This window comes from Tetrao urogallus (assembly GCF_951394365.1).
Source record: "Tetrao urogallus genome assembly, chromosome: 11".
Lineage (NCBI taxonomy): Eukaryota > Metazoa > Chordata > Aves > Galliformes > Phasianidae > Tetrao > Tetrao urogallus.
The window spans coordinates 7,778,152-7,804,679 of record NC_136824.1 but is presented as its reverse complement, the minus strand read 5'-3'; the positions used below and the strand labels follow the sequence as shown (position 1 = coordinate 7,804,679).

Genomic DNA, 26,528 nt, shown 5'->3' with positions numbered 1-26,528 from the left:
AACACCTCTGAACCTTCAAAGTGAGCTCTGGTTGGTAAGACAGTGTGTGTGAAGGAGACAGCAAGCTTCCCACCCCAACCTGATGCTGCCACTGGGCAGCATCCAACACGTGAGTTTTTCCAGCTTACCTCCCACCCAAACCCATTCTGAACACAGTGAACACGGCATCAGCCAGCTCTGCTTCCAACAGAAAGTGAGTCAAATATTTTCCTTGTAACCAAAGTCACTGATGTCTGGGCTATACTGATGATGATGGCTTGAGGTTTCAAACCTCGCTGCACATGGAACATTACTGTGTCACTCTGAGCCAGGTTCGCCACATACAGAAGAAAAACCCTGAGAAGGAAGTGGAAAGTATGCTTTTCTAATCAATGGTTTTCTGCAAAACTGAAGTCAGAGCAGCAGCATCCACAACCTGGGGGGGACAAACCAGACCTATAAATACAGCACATCTGCGTCACAGCTCTAGTTAGGCTTTGCTCCAGCGTGACCAGCTGCTCTGAAGTCTTTGCAGTGGGGTGAAGCTCTCGCCACAATTTCACCCTTTAGGAAAGTCAGAACTGGGTTTGTCAAGAAAGAGCGGGTTTGACATCTCTGCCTCTTATCCCCTCAAAATACTGCCTGATCAAAACACAGAATTGAAGAGTTGCCACTGTAGGTATCATGCTAATTTTGTTATTTGTCAAGAAAGAATCAGATGGTATCACACATCACCAGCTTCACCCCGTATTTTCTACTTCATGTTCTGACACACTGACTGCATTAGCATTGTCTTTTATACTCAAATTGTTTTTCATACCAAATTCCCTGTGGGGAAAAGAAATCTTTGAAGCCATCCATTCAAATCTTCAAAGAAGGACCTTGAAGAGCACTCACAGAGTGTGAGAAAGTTTGGAGAAGGAGATCATGCTATAAAGTTGGTTTTCCCCTTTTGCTTTCCATACTTTTACCACTGCTGAGCTTCCTCTGCCAGTCGTTACATAAAGCTTCCTGCTTGATGGAAAAGCTTTGTCCATTTCTCCATGCTGCAAACTTCTACCAGATTCTTCCAAAATTTGTGACGTAGAACTGACCCACATGCAGTGGGTCTGCAATGCAGACAGCAGCTTTAACCTGTGGTAATGAAGAGATTTGGGGTGCAGGATGTTGGGGGTTAAGAACAGACTGCATATTCCTATAGCATGCACTTTTCAAGACATTTTTTAAAGCTGAATCTCTTCCAGTGTTACATAGCAAAAGACCCTAGGAAATGCAAACTTATACTGCTGAAGAACGTGGTAAAAGATGGCAGATTCAGTTTTAGAGTCATACTGTCTGTAAAAATAATAAATCACTCAACAAGACTTGTTTTCTCCCAGGAGCCGACATCACAGAATCACAGAATCACAGAATTGTAGGGGTTGGAAGGGACCTCCAGAGATCATCGAGTCCAACCCCCCTGCCAAAGCAGGTTCCCTACACCAGGTCGCACAGGTCGGCATCCAGGCAGGTCTTGAACATCTCCAGAGAAGGAGACTCCACCACCTCCCTGGGCAGCCTGTTCCAGTGCTCCGTCACCTCACTGTAAAGAAGTTCTTGCGCACGTTTGTGCAGAACTTCCTATGCTGCAGTTTCCAGCCGTTTCCCCTTGTCCTGTCTCCACTCACCACTGAAAACAGTCTGGCCTCGCCATTCTGCCCCCCACACCTTAGATATTTATAGACCTGGATCAGGTCCCCTCTCAGTCTTCTCTTCTCAAGGCTGAACAGACCCAGTTCACTCAGCCTTAATGTCTTTCTATCTGTCTTTCGTTTCCGCTATGACATATTCACAGCCTACACGAACATTAAGTCATTATGAACAGGAACTTTGTGGTAAAACCAAAAAATTCCATCAAAACCAGAAGATACAAAGCTGTGTGCATGTCCTGTGGCTGCTCACTACTGAGCCTGATTACGAGCAGCACACTGCTCTCTGAGCTTCATACTAAATGGAAACTGCTGAGTTCTATTATGTTTATTATTTAGCTCAAGATTATCTGCAATATGTGCTTCAGGAATCACATCTTGGACCAGCCCAAACCAGAGTTGCTCACGTCTTGCGAAACATCGCGTCCTCACTCCAAGATCAGACAGAGGAGGCACTCAGACCCTTCTTGGACAGGATCGATATTACCTCTGTAGATGTTGCCAAGAGAATTTTCAATGGAGTCATGGAAGAAAAGTTTGCCGACGGAAATACTAACTGGGGACGAATTACCACCATATTTACTTTTGGAGGTCTTCTCACCAAGAAGCTTCAAGAGCATGGAGTTCAGCTCACTGGAGAGGAGAAGGAGCAGATTTCTTATTTCATCACAGAGTACATCATAAATAACAAAGCCGCATGGATAGATGCAAACGGTGGCTGGGTAAGCTACAATTCTGTGTCTTCTCATTTTCCACCACAGTGTAGATTCAAAGATTTGTCTTAATTAAGGGAAACTTTTGTTACAGACACTTACAAAAACATTTTATCCAGGGTTTTATTTGGTGACTTAATTTATGATGTCTGCAATGTCTGCTTCAGACTTACAGTGAAAACTTTGCTTCTGCTTTAAATAGAACAAGGTTAAAAGACATCTTTCTTTTGAGAAAGGCACTTTCTGTTAACAGCCAAAACCCCAGAGTAAGACTTGAATCATATGATAGTACAATAATACGGGCTGAGAGAGATGTTAGGAAACCATCTAATTCAACCCTGTGCTCAAAGCGCATTAAATAAGACATTCCATCACACTTCTTATTACTAAATTTAAAAGTGAATGTATCCTATGGTTAGAGCAGCAATTCTGCTTCCACAGAAGCAAGCTGGTCCAAACACACTGATGTTCAAGGCAAGGAAAGAATACACAAGTCTCATTCTCACAGTCTAGTCAGTACTTTTGCTGTGGATCTCATGAAGCTGTTATTTAATCCTCCAAACCAGTTTACTTAAACAAATTTACAGGTAAGCACAATGGGGTCCAATCTTTTTTATTTGTTTGGACTGAGATAATCCTAGAACTTGCATACATCAGTGGTCAGAGCAGAGAAAAGCATTTGTCAATATGCGGATGAGTTCATCAAGCTGCTGAAATTCCCTTCTGCTAGCAGAGGCAAGGTCCCTTTTGCTTTGCATAGTTTCATCCTGACAGTACCTTTCACTACTGCACTTCGGGGGAGGCTGAGTATCAGTGACATCAGAGGCAGTTATTTCCCTGGTACTTTTTTCCTTCTACCTATTTGTAAATGCTACTTTCTCTTTCCACTCCTCTCCAGTCTCACTTCTCTTATATTTCCTCTTTGCTATTTCTTTTTTTCCTTCACTTGTTTTCTAGTGTTTCCCTTTATTCTGCTTGTTTTTATCCTTCTCTGATAACATTAAAAAAGGAGGCAGTGAGTCACGACCCTTGATGCATCAGATTTGTTGTAATGATCCTCTCTGCATCCCTTGCAAATACAGAGTTATTTTTATTGAGGAGAAGTATTAACAGCATTCTGTCATAATATGTGCCTTATCACAACAGAATAAGGATGTTAAAGAAAGATATTTACAAGCATATTATCACATCAGAAACACAGTACCTGTATCTTCCTCTAAGGTGTGGGCTCAGATGATGCAGTTCACACTCATTTTCTCTTTACATAGCCAGGGCACAGTCTTTACTTGGAGATAAAACAAACATTCAGCAAGGGGCCGCTATTTTCAGCTACTCATTTTGAAGCCCTATTCATCTGGTGGAGGTAGAGCTGTGAAGAGCTGCCTCTCTAAGCACCAAGGTGTAGCAGTGTCACTGATACTGGCACAAAGTGGTGCATTTCTCCTGCACATCCTAAGCTGGCCCTAACTGTGCATATTCTTTCCTACAGGAAAACGGTTTCCTAACAAAGTTTGAAAGAAGATCACCACTATCTTTCTCTACAATTACAGACATGTTTGCAGCTGTTTTTTCCTTGTTCAGAGAGTACTACTGAAATAAACGGACCTGCTTGCTGCAACAAGCTTCATTGCTAAGTTTTCCTCCAAGCAGTATCAACTAGAAAATAACTTCCCTGCATAATTTGTTTTTAATTTATTTCTATTTATTTTGACTAATGCAATGCCTAACACACTCTCCTAATTGTCAAACCTAAAGAAAAGATGCTTCTAAAGAGGAATCAACGCTGCATGTGCAGCAGTGCAAGCCAACCTTTCAGGCACAACTGCTTCGAGAGAGAGAGAGTCCTTTGCATCCACACAGCTCTTGGAATTTCTGTTGCACCTCCAATGAAAGGACATTGTCTTACTGAAATACAATCCAATGGGTTAGGAAACAAGTTTTAATCTCATTTGTTTTGTAAATGAAATACTACTGTAGTGCATTTTTATTGCAACATTTGTATAAGCAAAAGGGGGGGGGGATTTCTGTGGAGAAAAAGGAAATGCAAATTGCAGTGTAAAAGTGGGTACAAGTTACTGATCCAGACAAAGCAATCTTAATGGGAAGAACAACTTGTGGAAGCTAGCAATTTAAAAATGTGCACTCACTTACTGTTAATGCAATGGTATGTGTTTCTTTGTTCTATTTTTAATTGCTCATATCTACACTGACTGTTCTTTCAAAATTTTGTAATGCAGTCACCTGGCTGGACTTTTTAAACCTAAATTTTTTAAAGAGAGAAGTACAAATTGTTCTGATTTGTTACAGTGTAGCTACACTAATATTTTTGGGGAAAAAAAATAAAATATGCATTTTCAAATCTTATGGTGGGCCTCATCTCTTTCAGAAAAAATTGTTGGATGGGAGAAGGGAGGAAGATCTACCTGGTTAAGGTAACTCAAGAAAGCTGTTAGAGAGCTACTGGAGAATCTAAGAAATACATGGGTTAGAAGACCAAGTATGTCAGTACTACATGTGCTGTAGTGCTCCATTATGATTTGGTAGTTTATAAAAGAAATAGACTAGTTTTCATAAAATAAATGATCTGAATCAACTTTGATGACAGAAATGAGTGTTTTGGGTTACACTGCCAAGTCAGCAAATTCACAAGTAGCCCTAACAGATTTCCAGACTTTTATAGTCTGGGGCAACTACTATTTGGACTCAAGAACCATTTGATTTGAAACTTTAAACAGTAGTTTCTTACCGATTCATTCTAGAAGGGTGTTCTTTAGCTGTACTGACTGTACTGCAGTTGGGAACCAAGGTAGCACTGTGCCTGTGGCTCACAGCAGCAACATTCTGAGATAAATTCTATGTATCACCAAGGCTTTATGACACTGGCAGAATGAAGCAGCCTTCTTCTGGTAATGGGTTCTCCAGCCAACTTAGTGGCTTTAACTACACACACAGATGTTAACATCTGCCAGAAACTGTATCGCTTCCTCTTCCATGAAAGCAAGAGAGATGATTTAGCATTCATTGCTGGACTTCAGCTGACCTCCTTTTCAGTATCTAAAGATGGAGTGTAAGAAAGGAGACAGACTCTTTAGCAGGGTCTGTTGTGACAAGAGGAAATGTGTGTTGGACAAGAGGAAACGGTTTCAAACTAAAAGAAGGGAGATTTAGATTGGATATAAGCAAAGATTTTTTTTACAATAAAGATGGTGAGGCACTGGCACAGGTTGCCCAGAGAGGTGCTGGGTGCCCCATCCCTAGAGACACCCAAGGTCAGGCTGGACGGGGCTCTGAGTACCTGATCAGCTGTAGGTGTCCCTGTTCAGTGCAGGGGAGTAGAACCAGATGGTCTTCAAGGGTCCCTTCCAATGATTCTATCAACACCTAGAGCAGATGCATACAGTGCCTGTTTCCACATCCCTAATAATGAGGAAACCAAAGGACACTGGCAGTATCTCCCTTCTGAGCCCATCACCCAGGCCTGCACACAGGGGGAGTGAAGCTGCAGCGGGTGCAGCGCTTTCTGTTCCTCGCAGCCCACGAAATCTCATCTGCATTCCAGGTCCTCCAGCCATCACCAGGGCCTGTAGGGATGTGAAACTATCTGGCAGGCAGTGGTCAAATATCCTGCTGAAGTGTAATTTCCCTTTCTACAACAAAATTAAGAAAGGGGAAATTCTTTGCAATCGATGCTAGACTGAAAAAAGAAATGACAGGCCTTGAAGATGTTTTGGCATGGCTCTGGTCTCACCCTTCTGCATGCCCAGAGAAGGACAGTGAAGCTGTGAAGGGCCTGGACACACAAATCTTACAGGCAGCAGCTGAGGAAGCTGGGATGATTCGGTCTAGAGAAGAGGAGGCTCAGGGAAACCTTACTGCTCTCTGCAACTGCATGAAGGGAGGTTGTGCTGAGGCAGGGGTCAGCCTCTGTTCCCAGTAACAGTGATAGGGTGAGAGAGAATGGCCTCAAGATGCAGCAGGGGAGGTTCAGGTCGGATATTAGGAAGAAGGTCTCCAAAAGAGTGGTGATGCAGCGGCACAGGCTGCACAGGGAGGTGCTGTGGTCACCGTTCCTGGAGGTGCTCAAAAACCGTGGGGATGTGGCACTGGGGGCCATGAGGCGCGGTGGGGTGGGCTGGGGTTGAACCGGGTGATCGTAGCGCTCTTTTCCAACCGTGAAGATTTGGTGACTGTGCACCCTCACAGCTTAGCGGCCAAATGAAGCACAAACCGTGCCCAGAGCCCACCGGAGCTTTCCCTGGCCCGAAACCACGGGACCGCCCAACTCCCCGCAGGCAGCGCTGAGCGGAGGTGACCGACCGAGCGCGGACAGAGGATGAACTCCCCTCAGAGGCCACCGAGCACCCCCGGCCGGCCCGCCGCCCCGCAGTCCCCTCCCCGTCGAACTGGAAACCGCGGGGGTGCCCGGCCCGTCAGCTCGGCGAGGGGCGAGGCGGTGCCGCGGCCCGCATGGAGCCGCCGGCGGAGGGCGGCGGCGAAATGGCGGCTGCGCTGGGGGCCGCCAAGCGGGCGCTGCGAGCAGAGCTGCGGCACAGACTGCGGGCCCTGGGCGCAGCGGAGAAGCAGCGGCAGTCCCGGCTGCTGAGTCGCAAGGTGGGTGCTTCCAGGAAGAGCGGAACCCGGAGGCGGGGGGAGGGCTGCGGGCATTGCAGGACCCCTCGCTCCTGGGGCGCTGCGAGGAACGAGCTCTTCCCTTCCTTCAGCCGGCGGCCGGGATCGTAGGCCGCGGCGGGAAGCGCTGCGTGCCGGGAGGCTGTGAGGCTGGAGGCGAGCTTTGCGACAGAGCCCAAAGCGGCGGGGTTTTGCGGCAGGCGTTCGGCTTGCGTTTGTCGCATCGCTCTGAAAACTTTGCGATTGACTGGTTGCGGCCTTTCGGCTGCCGTTTCCCGTTCGTGCCTTTCAGTGTGCTTCTTCCGTGCAGTTCTGTTCCTAATGTAATTTCCATGCTTTAAAGCTACCGGGCAGGGCTCACCTCAGCCGTGCTTTTTGGAATTTCTGTTTGCATTTGGGTGATTGAATTTTTATATTGCTGTATTTTATCATTTTAATAAACACAATAAAAGATATTTTGCAGTCACTGCACATAATAGAACACAGCTCTATTTTCTTTTTTTTTTTTTTGCAGCACCAGCGTGTGCATGTAGTTGATCTGCATTTCTGTGGTTATTTTCCTGCAAAAGGACCTAAAATCATTTTATAAACTTAACTTAATAGTAATGTGCAGCCACTTCATGATTTAGCAGCACAGAAACTTTAGGACAGAGGTTGAACTAGAACTCATGTATGCTTTTTTTTTTTTAATTTCGAATGTTTCATTCTTTCCCCTTTTATATATATAATGTCCTACTAAAATATGTTTGCACTGTAGTAATTTCCCATCCTATCCTTAAATTCCAGTTTTTTGGAGCACTGTCCAAAAATGCACAGTCCTTGGCCAACCTTATACGCACCCAGGCCACGTAGTGCAGAATAGTTGGAGCCCTCAGCCTTTGGTTTGACCACAGCTGATACACTCAGCAGCAACACATTTATTGTTGGTAGTAAGAACGTGCTAAAAGGTAAAGCTTTTGTTTTACTTAAAGGAAGGCTGGGGAGATATGACAAATTCATGTCACCATGACATTTTGCTAGTATGACACAAGTTGAAAGTCTAGAGCTTTCTTCAGACAGGGTGGCATTCTGCAATGACAGAAAGCAGTCAACTTCCTCATGGGAAAGCGATGCAATAGACATGAAGTTTCTGAGAATGCTGAGAAAATACTTGGAACAGCATGAGGCTCAAAGTGCAGCTTTATAATACACACCAGAAATGGCAGCTAATAAAAGCAAGCACATTATTTTATAGCACCTGAACAATATTTTTCGAAGCAAAATCTCTTCTCAAAACGATCTTTAAGTTCAAACTGAAATTGCTACGCTAGCTGGCCTAGCCACTGGTGTTTAATTAGCTACTGGATGACTGTTTTTCTTTAATGTGCACATCCATGATTGAAGTCATGCTGTTTGCATGCTCTGATTCTGCAGTAATAGCCATCAGTGGGTGAGCAGAGGGCACATAATATTTTTTAAGCGTGGAAATTTTTTTACTCTTCTCAGAAACTACTCAGAGCAGCTTCATCTTCACGTTTCAGAAAACATCACTAATTTTGTCTTCCCGGTAGCTTGTGGTTTTACATCTCCAACCTCATTTCTTTCTGTACTGCATAATCAATGTGTTGTTGGACATGTCAGAACACATTTGGCCTGTATGGTGCCCACAGCACCACTTTGAAAGTGGAGAGCTGTGTGTTTCAGTTTGCCTGTTCTCTGAAGCCATGAGAAGGTGAGGGAACCCTTCAGCAACATGAATTGCAGGCTCCAGAGAGTGCTGTGATTCGACTCAGTAGTCAGTTCTTTCAAACAAAGGCTAGCATGGAGATTCTGTTGTTCAAAAACTTAATAACTCAGTTGGAAGAGTCTGTGGGTAAGATTGGGTAAATTACAAAGAGAAATAAAATGCACTTTGGAGTTGCTAGGTGCTTCTATCGTCAAGCAGAACATTACCATAATTAGGGCTGGAGTACCTCATTATATCTTACCTTCCAAAAATGTATCCGTCTTTTGATACTGGGTTTGTAACTGGGGTGCTAGAAAGAAAGGACAAAAAGGAATGAGAACCAATTTGAAACTCAGATATTAGCATATCTTTCTCCAACAAGTGCAAGGGCTAAAGCTCAGAAGGGCAGTTACCCCGAAGTTAGGCAAACACAGAGGATTTGCTGTTCTCTGTTCATTGATAAGCCCTGTTTCTCAATTTTTGAGAGATGTCTGGAAGTGTGTAGAACAATTATAAGTCCCATTTAATTCACAAGGGACCCATTTGTATTTGTTTTGTAATAAACTAGAAAAAGAGAAGACAGGCCTTTAAAAAAAATCCTCACAAATCATAATACGGGATTTACTCTGGAATTGGGCAGAGACACAGCAAGGTATGAATCTGTTAATTTGTTTTTTTTAAACCACATTCGCTGCTTTTTGTTTTCCTTCCCACATTCAATCTTTCCTAAGTCCAGCACAGACAACCTCCTGAAAATCAAAAACGTGCAAGTCCATCTTTCCTTCAACCTCCAAAAAACATACAGCAATAAGATTGCTCATCAAAAGCAGGTGATGTTTGTAGCTGTATATCTAAATTTGCTTTTGGAAAGGCATCCCAGATTAACAAAAGAAAGGCCTGATCTTCTAAGACTTTGAGCTCTGCAGTCAACTGCTCTGATGCATATTTTCTTTTGGGTTATTGTAATCAATGTTGTAATCAATGCACTTCTCGTTGTGGCCAGGTCCAGTTATGAAGCACAGCATATAAAAAAGATGGAATTAAAGGAATGCAAAAACCTCATGTATAAGCTGGCAGTTCTGACCTGCTGCATTTGTCCCCAGTGATGTCGGGTATTTAAGGATACTGGTGCTGTATGGCATAAGTACTTGAAGGGTCCGGACTGACTCCAAAATTGTTTTGTTGTTAGTCTCAACCTGTTTTACTTTTATCTGGGTACAAAAATTTGCTTATTTTGATTTTGCTGATGGTAGAAGTGTTGGAACAGGAGACAAAGTCATTTTATTCTCTTTATGGTAATTTGTATTTCTACAATACTCCAATGGGTATTTTCCTCCAGTGGTGTTTTTAATTAAAATAAAGTCAGTCTTTTCGTGAACTCTTCCTGAACTGATGATGGCAGTTTCCTTTACAGGTGATTGGGCATTCCAAGTACCAAGAATCCAAAAGAATAGCAATCTTTTTGAGCATGCCAGATGAAATCCAGACAGAAGAAATCATCAAGGACATTTTTAAGCAAGGCAAAGAGTGTTTCATCCCACGTTACAAACCTCACAGCAATCACATGGACATGCTGAAGTTGTCATCAGCTGAAGACATGGCTTCACTCACTTTGACATCCTGGAATATTCTTCAGCCTAGTGATGGTGACAGCACAAGAGAGGAAGCTCTTGCTGGCGGTGAGTAATTTCGTCGTACATCATAGGGTTGTTGAGCAGGAGCAGCCTGGTGGGAAATAACCTGATCACAAGAATTAAGTGCTTTGCTTTGGTCTTACATGCTTTGGTAGATATGCTGAGGTCAACGTTAGCAGGTGTTACTTTCTCTTGCCTGTTTTTCACTGCTCTCTGCCACCACTCAGCAGAACTGGCAAGAGCAAGACTGGACAGTCGATCCAACTGAAATAAGTCCATCGCTCCAGATAAATCATCTCCCTGGTCCTGTTCCAGGGACAGGCTCAATGCAATCTTGGCAAGCACAGCATAGAGGCTCACAGAGGAGGCAGGAGCTTGCCAGGAGTCTCTTGAGATGCCATTGAAAGTCACGGGGATTCACAGTTTTCAGATACACTTTGAGAACTTTGATTTCCACTGCATGAAAAGTGCAAAACGTTTCAGATGATGCCTATAGGCTGACATGAGAATTTTCTGAAATCTTTGATCCTGCAAATTGTATTGCATGGGTGAAGCACAGTGCTGCTCATGCAGAACAGTTTTCTGGACTGAGACCTTAGACTGAAAATAAAGTATCTTGCTCGTAGGATTGGATAAATATCATAAACTCTTTTCAGTCATTGTTGTTCCCTTACCTTTTTTATTCTGGTCTTATAGTGGTGTCTCAGATTCTTCATAGCGTTGAAAAATTCATGTAGATCTGCACTGATCCCAAATTAACCTCTGTATTTTACCATGAAACTCCCCAGTTTCTAAAGAACTGTGAACAATCTTACCTTTTCTTTGTCTGCATTATTGTCACTTTTTATAAGCAATAACATCATCCTGAAACATCTGCAGAATTTTTTAGTGGTATTAATGGAAAACATGTTGCATTTGTGCTTGAAACCTCAGTCTGGGGAAATTTTCTCTGGACGGAAATTTACCATGCAGACAGCTTCCACACCTCACAGCTTTTGAATGTTCAATACAGAAACATAAAATTTATATGAAGCTGTTTGGTTGAACTGGGCTTTGCATTTGTTTTGGGATGCTAATGCACTTTCCCTGAACACTGTGCTTTAGACAAACATTGCTGAAAGCATTAGCTCTAGTACACAGTCTTCAATTATCAGCATTTTCACTGTGTTTGATTCCCTTCTCTTTTATTTATCATTACCTCTTCCTTAATCCATGATCCTGTCTGTCCATGTCTGCAGTATAGCTAGCAAGGGATTCAACTGCTTCATACAGCTGTGCTCTTTGCATTTAATATTTAGTACTGTTACTTGTTTTCCTATTGGTTTTTCATCATGAATTTGCAGGTATCAGTGGTATCTCAGAGCTTTTGAAGGTAACCCATAAAAAGTCCAGGGTTCTGTTGACTGGGCTTGCTTTAGGTACTCGAAACAAGCTTTTGTACTGCCAAAGAGCTGCTGTTAGTTGACTTTAATAAGTCTCTTGCAGAGGTCACAGAGTAAGCACACAGTTTTAATTGTAATGAGAGCAAGAATTACCTGGTATAGAGTACATAGGAATGGACTTCTTGGGGATGACTTGTATGGGGCTATGAAGATGGAGAATGCAGGAGCAAGCTGTGGTACCTGTTTATCTCTGGAGCTGCTGCACCTGGATCCAGTGATGGGCATAGAACAGCACCAAGAAAGCTTGGTAACTTTTAAAATGGTACTTTGTTTTTATGACCAGCAGTTGAAATCACTGATGCACAGCCGCATCAGACTTGCTCTGCCTAAAGCTTCAGTTTAATCTTTTGTACTCAGTAACAAACAAGTAATTAATTCACTGTGGATTGGAAGTCAGACCATAATCCTTTCTCCCTGGATAGGTTTTGAAAACTATGAAGTAAGTTTGGTTTTTTCTTTGTGGCATGGTTGGACACACTCACCTCAATCCTTCTCCACAGAAACAGACACCGACTTTCAGCGCTTCTCTAAAATACTTCTACATTTTTGTGTCAGTTATATCCACTGAGCTTTGGTACGCTTGCAGGAATGCAAATTGTCTTGCTGCCACATTCATCCTCCACTGTTGGAATTATGCATGGATGAAACATTTATCTTTGTGATTTTATCAAATACTGTGGTGATCCAAGGCATTTACACTGATATCAGGAGATGACATGGTGTTATATTAGTAATGTTCCCATTGCTTTCATAAGTTGCTATGTAACTTCCAAGGAATACCCTGCAGGTACATAAATAAGTCATGTCACTACTGAGTGTATTCATTTTGCATGACAAAAAGCTTGAATTCAGATAGCCCTTAAAACTTCTTTACTTTTTACAGTTATGGTTGCTGTGAAGAATAGCTCAAATGTAAGGCTAAGTAAATTTCACATCAACTTTCCTAGTCTTCAGTAGCACTCACAGGCTGTGAGTACCAGGCACCAACGCTACCTTTTGAAGAAAGTCATTTTTTGTTGGATCAGGGTTTACCTGTTCTCATCTTGGCAGCACATGGTGTTACACATTGCTGGCACAGCAAAAGCCACTGCAGTTTTTGTAGTAGATAGTCTGTTGTCTTCTCTACCGTGCATTGATAACTAGTTTTCATATGAAGAGTTCTTTCCTTCAGGCTAAATGGACATGGTAACAAGTAACAAATGTGGAAAAAGCCCAGATATTTTGTATGGGGTATGGATGTACGTATGTGCATTACTCAGTTGATTTCTAGATATATCTGCTGAAATATTCTCAGCAACCTCTCAATTTCTCAATATATGCCCTTTCGTTTGATTATATCCTTGCCCACCTAAAGCATAAATACATACTAGTATAGTGTTTGCTAAAATGGTACTTTTGATTAAAAAATCTCATCACAGTAACTGTTCGTGGGAGTATAGACACTTTGCACAGCTTTGGAAGGAGTAAATCAGATAAAACCATGCTCCCTGTTTGCTTTTTCAATGATTCTTACAGAGATTTGAAGGGTACTTCACCAGCAGCTCTCATCTCAGCATGGTTTAAAGAGGCGGTGTGGTTCAGCAGGGTGGACGTGGGTTTCCTTACTTGTATTATCATGTATTATTATTTTAATTTGCCTTGAGTACTATAGGAAAAAAAAAAAAAAAAAACCAGCAAATTTACTACTTGTAAGAATAGATTATTCTTCTTGGGTCTTGAAAACAGTAACTAGATTCAACGCATCCATATGATAAAATGCCCCTACAAGGAAAAGCAATGGCAGATAGCCTAAATTGCCCCCCAAAAAGTTGATGGTCACAATCCAGTTAAAGAAAGAAAGAGTTACTTACCAACCCCCAGGATCAGGTCTTACAAATACACCAAAAGGAAGGATCTGCAGGTACAGATCCTTCCCTTTGGGGCAGCCAACCCTTAAATGAGGCGTAGGGAGAGGTGGAACCTGGTTCCAGTCACACAGGTGAATTGTTTTCACCTGTGCTCCCTGGGCTGGCTGTGTACCTTCACCAGGTGCTCAATCATTGGTTCATTCCCATACAGCCCCTTTTCAAACCAATAATTTCTCTGTGAACTTAATGTCTGCCTCCAGCCCTCCAGTTCTTTGCCCAACAGTCCAAGTCTCCATTTCCAAGCATCTTTTCTGAGCCAACTCCCTCTTTCCTCTTCCTCCCAGCCATAGGCTGCCATTTCGTGGGCAGCTGGGCCAACATAAATAGCTTCCCTCCACCGGAAAGGACATCATGTGCTTTTTCTTCTTTCACTTGTCTGAGCCCAGACATACAAGATTCCTAGTCCCAGTATACTCATTTCCTTCCCCACTGGGCTGGCTTCTTCTTCATTGACTTGGAAGAGTTCACTTTCTGTTAAATTTTCATTTTCTTCTGCTAAGCAATGCAGAATTGCTTCTCAAGCACAGTTTGGTGATAGTTTTTGTTGATCATTGCAGTGTTAAATAAGCTGCTGCCCTCTCCTCCTTACTTTCTTTCTCACTGTCCCCATCCCTCCTCTGTGGAGCAGTACAGGTATCTGTACTGGAAACCTAGTCTAGGTTAGAACCAGCCCACCACCAGTAAAAGGCTCTCCTCTTAGGGCCATGTGCCATTTGGACTGCTGCAACTACAGGCTTGGTAGGGAGCTGGTGATGAGGGGTTGTGTAAACTGGTGGCTCGCCAGAAGAAATGCTAGTGAAACTTCAGTCATTTCCTTCCTTGTTTCACTTCCCAGTCTTGCTCCAGTTTGACAGGCTTTGTGATGGGGCCCTCCTGGCTGCCCATGGCTTGGAGTCTACAGGCTGGAAGGCCTGAGCTTGCAGCTCCAGCTCTCTCTGCTGGCTTTAGGAACATTCTTTCCCTGCAGCACGCTCTTACCCTGGCCTCCCCATCAAACTGGATGAAGAGTATTTTCCTCCTGTCTGCCTGTTTGGGTTGGGATCTTTTAACTCAGATAAGTGACTGGATTGAGTTTGCCATGTGGCTGTGGGGCAGGCAGAATGGAGGGAATGTCCCATGTAAACTGGCACTGGTTCCTGGAAAGTTGTGGGGCTGTCCATGTGTGGTTTGGAGACGGTGACAACTGGAGAGGCCCAGCATTAACCCTGACAGATCTTTCCTGAGCCCGTGCAAACAGCAGGTTTTAACAGCATTTTATAAGACTGACTCAAATGGACTTTGAAAGGGTTATAGCCACGTTGTTGACACAAAGGCTACTCTGATCGAGATTTCTTGCCTGAAACATGGAGCTGCAGAGCTTTCCTGGACATTTTTTGCTAGCTTTGTTCTCAGAAACCGATGAACCGTTTTGTCTGAAATTAAAAAAAAAAAAAAAAAAAAAAAAGAACAAAACAACCTCGGTTTGGCAGAAATACCCAGGCTGGAAAATGTCATTTGAAAATATAGCATTTTGTGATAATGGGCCATGCTAAATAAGCTGCAGCTACTCTCCTGAAACATAAATATTTTTCTCCCAGAAATGAATGTATAAAGAACTGGACTTGTAATTTACTTTAGAGACTTCCAGAATTTTCAGTACTGGAAATTTGGTGACCTCCTGATTGCAGTATATGTGTTGTACCTTCAGAATAATCAGTGAGATGCTAACTAGACAACCCACGATTTGGAAAGTATGTTATTTATTAATAATAAGGAAAAATCCAAAGTTCAAACGAAGTGAGGAAATGCTAACATACATCTAGCAATGATTTACAGCTGCTTTGTTTTCACATAAGCCTTGTATGCTAGGTTAGTTATATTTTGCTGTCCTTATAACTTGCAGAATACTTTGAGCCTTGCTGCAACATGAATGCCACAGCATGCTGGTAGCTGGGAAGTGTGGTGTACAAGAGCTACTTATCCTCACAAGGAAACACTGACTTCCTCTAGACTGCCATTCCAGGCAACCTCATGTGGTTCAAAATGATTCCAGGATGTTGATTAGCTCTATTTTGAACTTTTCCATTAGGATCTGCCCTGCAGAAATGTGTTAGCCCTCAAAAGCTCGGTTTCACTTGTCACTGAATGCCACTATTGAGTCATACATTCAGAGAGCTGCGTGTGTTGCCAGGACTGATGGTCTGCCTTGTGATGCTGTCGGTATTCTCAATCGTTCCAAATTTTAGCAAAGTTCTTTAGAAGCAGTGAGAATACAATCTTAAGAAGAAGAGGTTTAACATACAGGTAAAATGGGATGTTAAAAGATAGGTAATGGGCTAGGAGCCCTCTCCTGCCCAAAACAGAAAGCACCAAAAGTGAGAGGATTTTGAAAGATGAGACTTATGGGAGCTGAGAATCAAAAGGCAGTATGAGGAGAAAATGCCTTGCCTTGAAGCACAGAGGTCTAATAAGCTACTTCAGATCCATTAGAGGTGGTGGTGTTGTACGTGGAGGTTTAATGGGAGTATGCAACATGCTGTTAATCATTCTGAAAAAAGGCAGGTAGTAAATAATACTCAGGGGTAACTGTGACATATTTAAGTGATATACATCTCAATGTGCATATCTGGAATAAATGAAATGTGGCTTTGTGGAAAGCAGGCATGATAAATATTGCTGTTTAGTAAGAAAAAATAAAAACACTAATCAAAATTGTAAAGTGATTGAGGATAGTGTTAGATTTTCCTTTCCTCTGGGAGTCCTGATTAAAACATACACTACAGTATATGTCAAGAGTTAGATTATAATTTAAAGTCTCTTTGCGCTGGTCATAAAAAAGAAAATCTGAAACCATGGAACGAAACAAAATGGAAAATCAAGGCTTAGTTCTTAATGTAATCTATTTTTTAATGAAATGATCCGTGGTTTGGATGAACTTCTGCATGGAGACAATGAGCCATAGTATTTTGATACGCATTAGGAGAACAAATTCAGTGCTGGGTCACAGCTCTGGGCATTCAGTCCAGCATCAGGAGTTTTACAAGGTGCAGGAAATCTCACAACTTGTACATCTGTAGCAGTAACTGAAATTTCTTCCTGCCTCTGTACATGCAGGTCCTGACTTATTCCCTTACAATTTACGCTTTAGCTGTGTGCACTCTGGTCGTGCCTATAAGCAGCTAATGTTATTTGTATTAAGCCCTTGGCTCTGCAGCCTTCTGACAGCAGTGAGTTGTACTCAGTCATAATATGAAACATTATGTTCCCTGTTACGTTAATATTGTATTATGTTCCTGTGCTATGTGTAATACTGTGTTCCTTGTATTCAATTTAAATTTGTTGCTTTCATTTCAAGTGATACCTCATTCTTCTGTGATGAGAAGTAAATAAGGATGTTTGATTTACTTTCTCGTTATTATTCATTGCTTAGTTAAGCCTGTATTATAACAATAGCATTTTTTTCTTTGCCAAGTGTTTTCTGTTTTCTTATTCTCATATGAAGGCTTTCCTACATCTGTAGCAGTTCCACCCACAGCTCTGTCAACCTTTGCGATTTCTCTGTGTTATTTTGGAGAAAAGATGTCCGAGATACCATTTTATGCCTAGGCGATTAAACATTGTGAAATAGGTGTAAAGACAGTGTATTAGTTAATTCTTTCTGTACATACCATATCACTGCTTTCAAATCAGCTAGCTGGGTAGGCCTTTTTTGGTGGTTCCCACACAGGTAACCCACAAGCACAAGTTTTTACACAGATGCCTGTTACGTTATTCCAGCTCTGTAAAATAGACCAGAGGTAATCTTAAATTATTCTGCATAGTGTGTTCCTTAACAAGAAGCACTAGGAAGAGACTTGCTTGGAAAAATAACTATTTCAAGGTTTGGACCCAGCTGTGGCAGCAACTGCTCCCCCGAGGTTTCTGTGCGTTTCAGCCTTCAGCTGCAAGATGTGCGGTGCCATCCCCAGCACTGGATCCCTCTTCCCTGCAGTGATGCCTTCCCTTCCTCTAGTGCTGCACAGCTGCCACAGCTCTCTTGAGACTGCCCTGCAGCACTCCACACCCAATTTGCTACTTGAACACCCATAGTTTTAGTTGAACTTCTCCCATTTTTTCTATTTGAAATTCACCTGCAGAATTCTCCTGCAGAAGCTGTCAGCTGGAGGTGTTCTGCGGGGACGTTGCACTGAGGGACATGTGGGCATGGTGGGGTGGGCTGGGGTTGGACTTAATGATCTCAGTGGTCTTTTCAACCTTAATGATTCTATGATTCTCTGCATGGTATGATTACAGAGTCTCTGTCTTTGAAAGATTTTGGGAAAAAAAACTCTAAGATGGGAAAGTTGATGTGTCTCTGTGTCATCACTTTGTAACGTCCTTTGGTATCCTTTCATCCTGAATTTCTCTGGTGTAAACTAAACCATGAACACTGTGGTTTAATTTTAACACTATGTCTGTGCAGGGTATCCTGCAGTGAACCTGGAGGCCTGAGAGTTCTATTATGCTACAGCTTTTTGCTTATGTAAAGTTCATTAAGGCTTTAAAAGTGCTTTTCTTTGTAATTTTAATTGTCACATCCACATTTGCCTTCTTGCAGAAAACATTCTCCTTGCACTCAGGAAAACAACTAAAAAGATTACTCCTGTAATCAATTAAAGTTGATACAGAACTAAAGTCAACATAGGCACAGGCTTTAAATTCATTGCGAGTGACTCCAAAGTGTTTTGTTTCGGATTGCTAATTTTGCTACAGAGTGAATAGTAGCATTGTCATTTTCTTTATCCTGTCTCCTGGATACAAGAGTTTTTCAAAAGCAAATAAGAGGTTGGGTTGTTTTGTGGAGTGTGGCATGAGTCTGTGTAATAAATTAGTACAGAGGAAACATGAAGATGGAGGCATCTTTAGCTGCATGGACTAACCCAGACAGATTTTTGTCTCCCTTTATTTTCCTTTTTGGAAAGGAGGAGGGGACACCAAACTTATCTCTGTGCCTTGGTGTACGTCATCTGAATAATTTGGAGGAAACCTTTTCCTGCTGGTCACCTGTGTATTTGCCCACGTGGATTGTAGGTGCAGTTTGCTGACAGAGCTGAGCCTGCTGGCTGGTGCCAGTCCTGCTGCCTTAGTCTTGCTTCCAGCTCTGTTCTGCCCTTGTCCTCCCAGCTCTGTTCTCATCTCTGGTACTCACTGCTGAGCAGATTCAGCTCATGAATGCAGCACAGGATTACTATTTATTCTTTTTTCCCTAGGATTGGTTTTCTGCCAGCTTGTTGGGCTCTGAAGCCAGGTCAGCATTTTTTCAGTTACAAAAAAATTGTCTTCCTGGCACAGGTAATTCCTGCTCTCTTTGCTGAGATTCAAAACACACCATCAACTCCCAGTGCGGTGGGAAATCCCACGGAGCTGGCAGGGAGCCACTGGCTTCTAGGGGGCAGGAGTTCCTTGCAGCTGTTTCACAGTATGAGGATAACTCTTGGTCTTCATTTTGGCATCCTTACTGTGCTCATTTCCTGCTTGTGGTGGCTTTAGCGCTCTTGGGACGGGAATCAGCTTTTGGGTATAGATGGAGGGCAAATTGCTGTCCAGGAGTAATGTGAAGTCCTTTGCCGGCAGGTGTCAGTATTCCATAGATTTACTTTGGAGCACTGATGACATTTAGGCTGTTTTCTTACAATTGAAGTCTCATCCCTGCATTGTCACACACATAGGAGAGAGCAAGTGCTCCAAACCAACATCTCTGGATAATCAGGGCATCTGGAGTGAGGGAGGTAGAGAATTCCAGGGATGTTTGTGGTATCTTTTAAGCTGTGCAAGCTTAAAAAACCCAAAATCTTGTGATGGAAGAAGCCGGATTTCTCAGCTGTTGTGATGTCAACATGTTTGACACTAACAGTGAAGGTGCCATTATCTACAAACCAGCTGACTCTCCCTGCTCAGCAAACCCTGCCAGTAAGCATGCCTAATGTTTCTGTCAAGTGGTGTAGCTCCTTGCAGGTTTCTACACAGCTGATGTCTTAACTGTTTGTATTTAACGAGCAGTTTGGAGTATGTTTTGAAAGACTATCTGCTGACTGAGTCAAAGAGGTTGGAAATATTGATAGTGATACATGATGTGTTGAGAAAAAAAATCCCCAAATGATTCACTTCTGACATATTTTGATTTAAAAATAGCCAGACAGCAGAAAGCAAAAGAAGAACAAGAGTGAAGAAATGAAGCGCACATGTGCACGTGTCAATTGGAAGTGTTTAAAATATTTAAATAAGTCCTTAGATAATCATTATGTTGAAAGTAGCTGATAAAATCTTGAAGAATCTCACATAAATACATATTGAGATACACAAAGATTCTCATGTTTTAGCAGAGTTCCAGTGCCAGCATAAACAATGCCTTGCCAGTTTCTCTGAAGGAGTAGCACTGCAGTTGGCATTTTCTGGTTTAACAAGATGCGTTGATGTGCTCTAAAGGAGCTGTAAGGCACTTTGTCTTCCCTTGGAGTTGCTCCTTTGTACATCTGGCTTCAGAGCACTGTGGTGCTTTACAAACAAAGGAGAACCCAGGTGCGACCAACCCTTAGGACCAAAAATTGTTTGTTTCCCATGCTTTCCCAATCAAATCATTCTAACTGTGCTCAAGTATCTGAATGTCAGGAATAGGTAAGTAATTTTTCACAGGCCGGTAACTCAAACATTTCTAGGCAATGATTTCCTTTACTCTGAATTTGCAAGACCAGGCATTTTTGTAGGAGGCATTGGGTAATTACGGTTAATTTACTGTGCTTTTACCAGCTTGATGAATAATAGTGAAATAGAAAAGTACTTGATCAAATTTTCTTTTGGGTAGACATTTGGCAAATGTTGAAAATGAGACATAGACCTCAGCTGACTGCAACTTAAACCTCAGGGGAAATGAGTGTGATGGTTGTAGCCTCACATAGCCTTCCCACAGTGGGAGCCCAGCTAGAATTTGCAAGTCTTAGCCTTGTACAGTAGCATCACTGGTGACACATGAAGAGATAGTTTGGAGCAGAGCAGGTTTGTTTGTGAAGCTGTGCAGGGCCCTTAACCTCTCAAATGCCTTGGCGCTAAATTTTGTTTTAAATGAGTTCAGAATAGAAGGAGGGTGTTTACTTGACTGCAGCTTCATAGCACAGAAGCTGATCAAAAGGAATTATTAGTGTGTTTTGCAAGTTTAATAACAAGAGAGTAGCTGCCACTCCATTGTTTTAAACCTGTATTAGTGATGGCTAGAATTTGGCTTCTCAAGGAGAAGTATAAATATTTTATCATGCTGTAGTTCAGGAGGGCAAGTGTGAACTGTGAGACCAATGTTTCATGCTGACACAAAACACAGAATGGATGAGTAGACAAATAAGTGCTGAGTTGCTCGGTGCTTGTTTGTAGATTCTGCTGATGGCTCTATTTTCTGCAAAATATTTTATCGCAGTAGTAACGAAAGCTGTCCCAAGTCGTGCTAATAGACCAATTAGCTGTGGCACATAGATGGCACAGCAGATAGGGTGAATGTATGTGTGCAAAAGACATTGCTGGGTGCGTCGTAGTTGTGCATGGATTTAGATAAAATGTTGAGTAAGGGAGGTGGGTAGCAGAGAGATGATGTGTTTGAAATGAAAGGCAATATCTTCCCACTTTCATCTGGAAGGAAGGACTGGGAGGTTAGCAATCTCAGCAGTGGTGCAAGGGGCACTCCGGGCATTCTATAGGGGAAGGCTTAATGCTAGTCATAAAAAGAAAGGAATTTGTTTTTTTGTAGCATAATTGAAATATTTGCTTCTGTGGAATTGTTTCCCATGAGATCTAGTGATTAACCTAGACCACAGTGAGTTAGGTGCTCTGCAGATACAGAACCAGATGATGATCTGTGCCCTGCAGTGTACATTGAGAAGCTAGCACCTACCCAAGAGATAAGGCATAACTGTGCTGATGGTAATTAAAGTTACAGTAATGATTCTGCTATTAATTAGAACTTTCTCAGTTATTACAACTCATTGGCCCATACCCTGCATGTCGCCAAGACTGGTACTTTCAATATTAGGATTCAGTGCTCAAGTTAATGTTTACTTCACAGATGCAGCCTGTGGTTACCGTGTCCCTGGGATGGCAGTGCTGCTGTTCCATCTCCGTTAGGACTGTCTGGCTGTGCAGGGGATATGCATGGCCCACACCAGGCAGCAGGCAGGTGAGGCTGACTCAGATCCAGGAGGTCGTGCTGGCTGCCTTGCCTGGGACAAGGCCCCGGCAGCCCTTCCGTGACCCATACCTGTGCACTCTGATGGACCCTGCTGTAATTAACCATTGTCAAGAGTGCTTCAGAAAATGCCTCTTGGCATTTCAAATAGGAACATTAGAGTAAGGAGAGGAGAAGTAATCAGGTGCAAGGAGCAAATCTTTCCCTGGGGAACAAATCAAACCTGATATCATCATAAAGGGTAATGAGAAATGCATTGCTGAAGGGAGGAAATTCACCAGCTGCCTAGAGGAAATGAAACTTTGTATTCCCTATTTAAAACAGCAGAGAGAGGGTACTAAAATTTTGGTCTGCTGGTTAAGTGGGGGACACGCAGTGTGCACACCTGCCTGTTGCGTGTGGTTTTGCCACACATTTCCTGAGTCCTTGGGCCAGTCATTTCACTTTTCTGTGACATAAGGTTTGTCTACATGGATGTGTGTACAAAGTGTGCCTGCACAGCCACGTGGCAGGTTCTGAAGCCATGACTGCATACCGCTAAATAAAGCAAGACCAAGTGGCACAGAGCAGCCCTGTCCCCACTACGGAGAACTTGGCCTGTCTCATCTCTTTTGGTCTCTCATAGTGCCAGGCAGTGTGCTGGTACTTGAGCGGTATGGACGAGCTGTGATCCTGCAAATGAATTTGCTTTCTGGCCCTGCTTTATTTAGCTGTATAAATGAAAGCTGTGTGGCCATGTCAGCATGGCTGCATGCCCACATTGACAAGTCAGCGTATATTATTTCACACACAGCGCTACACAGTAGAAGGAGCTGTGGCCACAAGAGCTCATGTCACAGATACAGCGAGTATTAGGTGATTGTCATTGTAATTGCCAACCTTACTTGGATACCCTGTAGCTTACTTAAAGTTTATAAGAAGCATTAGTATTCTCTTCATAGGAGAGCTGGGCTAGTGCAGTGTATTGCTGCCTGAGACTGTGTTCAGCCCTTAGCATTCTGCAGACATTCTGTAAGTACTGCAGGAGGAGTGCAGATTACCTGCAGCAAAAGACCTCTTGACAGTGAGCGTACTGTGAGTGTTGGTTTTCTCCCCTGGGCTCCTGGTGTATTGTCACAGGGATCCACAAGCCTTTAGTTAAGGACTGAAGGCACGCGGGGGAGAGAAACATTACAAGGAGAGGGGCAGAAGTAGGTGAAGATCACAAGGCCTCATTTACAGTGCCTATAAAAACTGATGGGGTGTCAGGGACAATGATGCCATTCCACAGAGTGAAAGTGAGAGAAGTGGGATGTGGGAAAGGAGCAAACTTGCAGGGTATCCTGAGTGGCAACTCGTGATCCTGCAGGACTGGAAGGCTGGTCAGCGTGAGGAGGGCACGTGCCTTTAGGAGTAAGATGTCCTTTCCCTCCCTTGCCATCCTGTTGATGTCTGCTTGCCACTGATAGCAATCTTACACGTCTGCAATCTTGGTCTCATCTGTGTGTCACCTCTCATCCTGTGACGGCTCTTCCCCCACACCGCCGCAGGCACCACAAGAGGTTTTGTTGCTCCCCAGGTTGTGCGGAGGGGAAGTGTTTTCTGCATGCAGCTTTCTGCCGTTCAGTCTAGCTCCCAGAGTTGGATTTTGGGGCAAATTCTTGAAGTGCCTTCAGGCTCGGTGCAGGGTAGCTGTGTCATTTTTCTACTGACAGTCTTGCTTGGTATTTTACTTAAATCTTGTGCAGCGTGAGTTGTGTGGATATCAATCAGTGTGTTGTGAGTCAGAGTAAAGGCATTTAGTATCACAGTGCTCCAATGGAAAAAAAATAAATGAGGGTAGCTGTTAAAGCATTTACAGCATTGTTTTTCATAGTGAGATTTGCACAAGCTTGTTTGAGTTATTTGGCATAAAAATTCCATGATTATAGAGGAAGCTGAGTCATTAAAACAGACTCCATTTCTCCAGAGAACAGAAGAAAACAGTGCTTTAATGCATCTACATTCACTCAAGTATGCCCTGTGCTATCAGTTAAACGGCACAGAAAATATATTTCTTCCCAGCACTGTTCTTGCCAATTCCTCCTTCCCTTAGTGCTTCCCTTGGCTTGCTTTTCTTCTGTCTGTGATGTAGATGTAAAGAGAAATGGCACCTTTTTGCCTAGCAAATTTGCCCCTTGTGTACAATCCTACCTACTAGCAGTAGCAACTGCAAATGTTTTCTTCCTTTTGCCATGAGAGTCACATGGAGTGAAAAAAGCTTGAAACGATCGTATGCTAGAATGAGTTTCTTTCTAAGTATGATTGATGCTTGGTACATACAGGTTCCTGGGCCACCTGAATGCCACTGGTTTGCTAGCGTGAGGCAAGTGATGGATAGAACAAGGAATAAGCATAGTATTAATTGCAGGAGGGCTTGGCATGCATAATCTCCATTACTGATCATGATAACCAGGAAAGACCAGTTGGTTCTTACATTTTAGTCCATAGATCTGACAATTGGCAAATGTCAGTTTTTACTCACAAACTGAGATCTGTCATGGTGCATCATGGTCTGTGTGGTAATACCATAAAAACGGCATCTGTCTTCAGGGGACACTGTATTTCCTCTCTGTTGCCTCTTTTCTTCTTTGTTTGTTATTCACCAATTGTCTTTCTTATGAAACAAAAGTTGACTGCAGTGTGGTGAATCATTTGGGCTCCCTTTTACATCAACCCGTATTCCTATGTAGCCTCTCCTTTGGCTTATTCCCTCTTTGTATTTCCTTGACCTTTTTTTTTTTTCAAAAAAAAACACTCTTGCTAACTGCACGATGCCAGCTTTATAAGATTAATCTTCTCTAAGGGTCTCTTACTGCATTGCCTTGCATATTTTATATCCGTGTTCTAATTTGGTCAGATCATGATGGATAGTTGTTCACATCAGTGACTCCTCTCTGAATGATGAGCAGTGGAAGACAATCTCCAGGAGCTTGAGAAGCGTGTGCAAATGAGTTGGTCTTCTGTGCACCTTTAGTCTACTCTTCCAAGTTGAGTTCAGAGTTGATATTTGATCTCACTTGGGGTTCCCTGGAAACTAAAAAGCTCTGCTCAGCTCTGGTTCTTTCAGTACATGCTCCCATGTATCTCCTTGAATGCTGAGTTGTGTTCTTCAACTGAAAGTGGTGAGAGCTGTGCAGTCCAAAATGGCAGTAGAAACTTGGCTTGGATGTAGGAAAAGCAGAAAAATACCTGATGCATGCCAACTCTGGTAACGAAGCAGAAGGTAATTAGGAACGTGCTTCTTAATGTATTACTGTTCCTATAAGGAAGAAACAGAGGATGGAGATGCAACATTTGCTTTCTTTCCAGGCTCATATTAGCTGTGCTTTCGTTCATGCTAGCTTTCCCCTTCCATTCCTCACCTTCTTTCCTTAAGTGTCCATCTGCTGCAGTAGCAAGTAATGCAGGATTTTATTTGCACTGTGAAACTAGTAAGTGGTGTGTTCTGAGTTCAGCAGTCAGTACCAAGGCAGCCAAATTTATTTGTTCAGAGAATGTCTTGCAAGATTTCTAATGCCAAAAGAACAATCTTTGTGTAAGGATGGGAAGCATCAGAGTGGCTGCGACTGTGCGTGGTGGATGGATGTTGTGTCAACTCAATCCCTTTACATACCTGGCAAAGAAGAACGTTCAGAATATATTGTCTTCGTGCCTCTTTGGTTTTGGGAAGATGAGTGTTCAAAGGTTTGTGACATCTTAACAGCTGTGTCCAGAAGTTGCTCTTTCTCACTTATGCGAGAGAGAGCATAATCTTTCTTCTCTCCTTCTTTATTCTTTTTCAATGTTTGTGGCAAATGTTGAAGTTCATTTAATTTTCTGATTCTTCCTGAATTTAATTTCTCTGAGTTCAATCTCTGTCTAGATTTATAGTCATAATCATTTGTATTTGCAAGTGTGAGGTTAAAGTGATAAAATAAATTTGTTATAAGGTAGATTTTTTTCTTTCTAGCTTTTCAAGGTCTGATTATTTTACAGCTGAGCTAGTATTCAGTTGATAAGATGAAAATGTAAATTCACAGGCTTAGCATTCAAGGTATTTTTCATCTGATCAAAGAAAGGGAAGCATTCTGCAAAACACAAAGCTAGCATTTTTGCTATGCGTAAAATTATCTGGATGTAGTCCAGCCATCAGGTAATCCACTTTGCATCCATTAATGTGTATTTTGTTTTTCTACAGGCGGTCTTGACCTTATCTTCATGCCAGGCCTAGGGTTTGACAAAAAAGGCAACAGATTGGGAAGAGGGAAAGGATATTATGATACCTATCTTGGAAGATGTATGAAACATCCCAGTGGAAAGCCTTACACGATTGCCTTGGCATTTAGGGAACAGATTTGTGAATCTGTACCTGTGACAGAAAATGATGTCCAAGTAGATGAAATCCTTTATGAAGACTGCTAGAAGTGCCTTGGTACCATCCTGCCTTCAGAGTGACCAACCAAAGACTACATATCCATCAGTCAGAACTTTGCTAATAGTCATCTACGATGCTGGGGGCATATTTGCCTCTGAGCTGCAAGAACAACAACAACAACAACAAAATACAGCGATGTAAATGTGGTAATGGTAATGCAAATTGCATTGATTTGTTTCTAATTAACGAATACCTGTAGTGAATTCTTATT

General features: G+C 42.5%; 2 protein-coding genes across 2 annotated transcripts; both read left to right on the top strand.

Annotated features, from left to right (window-relative positions):
• Positions 1–1,969: 1,969 nt before the first annotated feature.
• Positions 1,970–3,974, top strand: BCL2A1 (BCL2 related protein A1; the record flags this gene model as incomplete). Its single annotated transcript, XM_079540994.1, has 2 exons — positions 1,970–2,389; positions 3,870–3,974. 2 exons carry the CDS (start codon positions 1,970–1,972, stop codon positions 3,972–3,974), a joined length of 525 nt encoding a protein of 174 aa, XP_079397120.1.
• A 2,873-nt stretch (positions 3,975–6,847) lies between these two features.
• On the top strand, positions 6,848–26,304 carry LOC306950767 (5-formyltetrahydrofolate cyclo-ligase-like; the record flags this gene model as incomplete). The annotated part of the gene is made up of 3 exons (XM_079541130.1): positions 6,848–6,991; positions 10,129–10,393; positions 26,081–26,304. The coding sequence occupies 3 exons, from the start codon at positions 6,848–6,850 to the stop codon at positions 26,302–26,304; spliced, it is 633 nt and encodes a 210-aa protein (XP_079397256.1).
• Between the last annotated feature and the right edge of the window lie 224 nt (positions 26,305–26,528).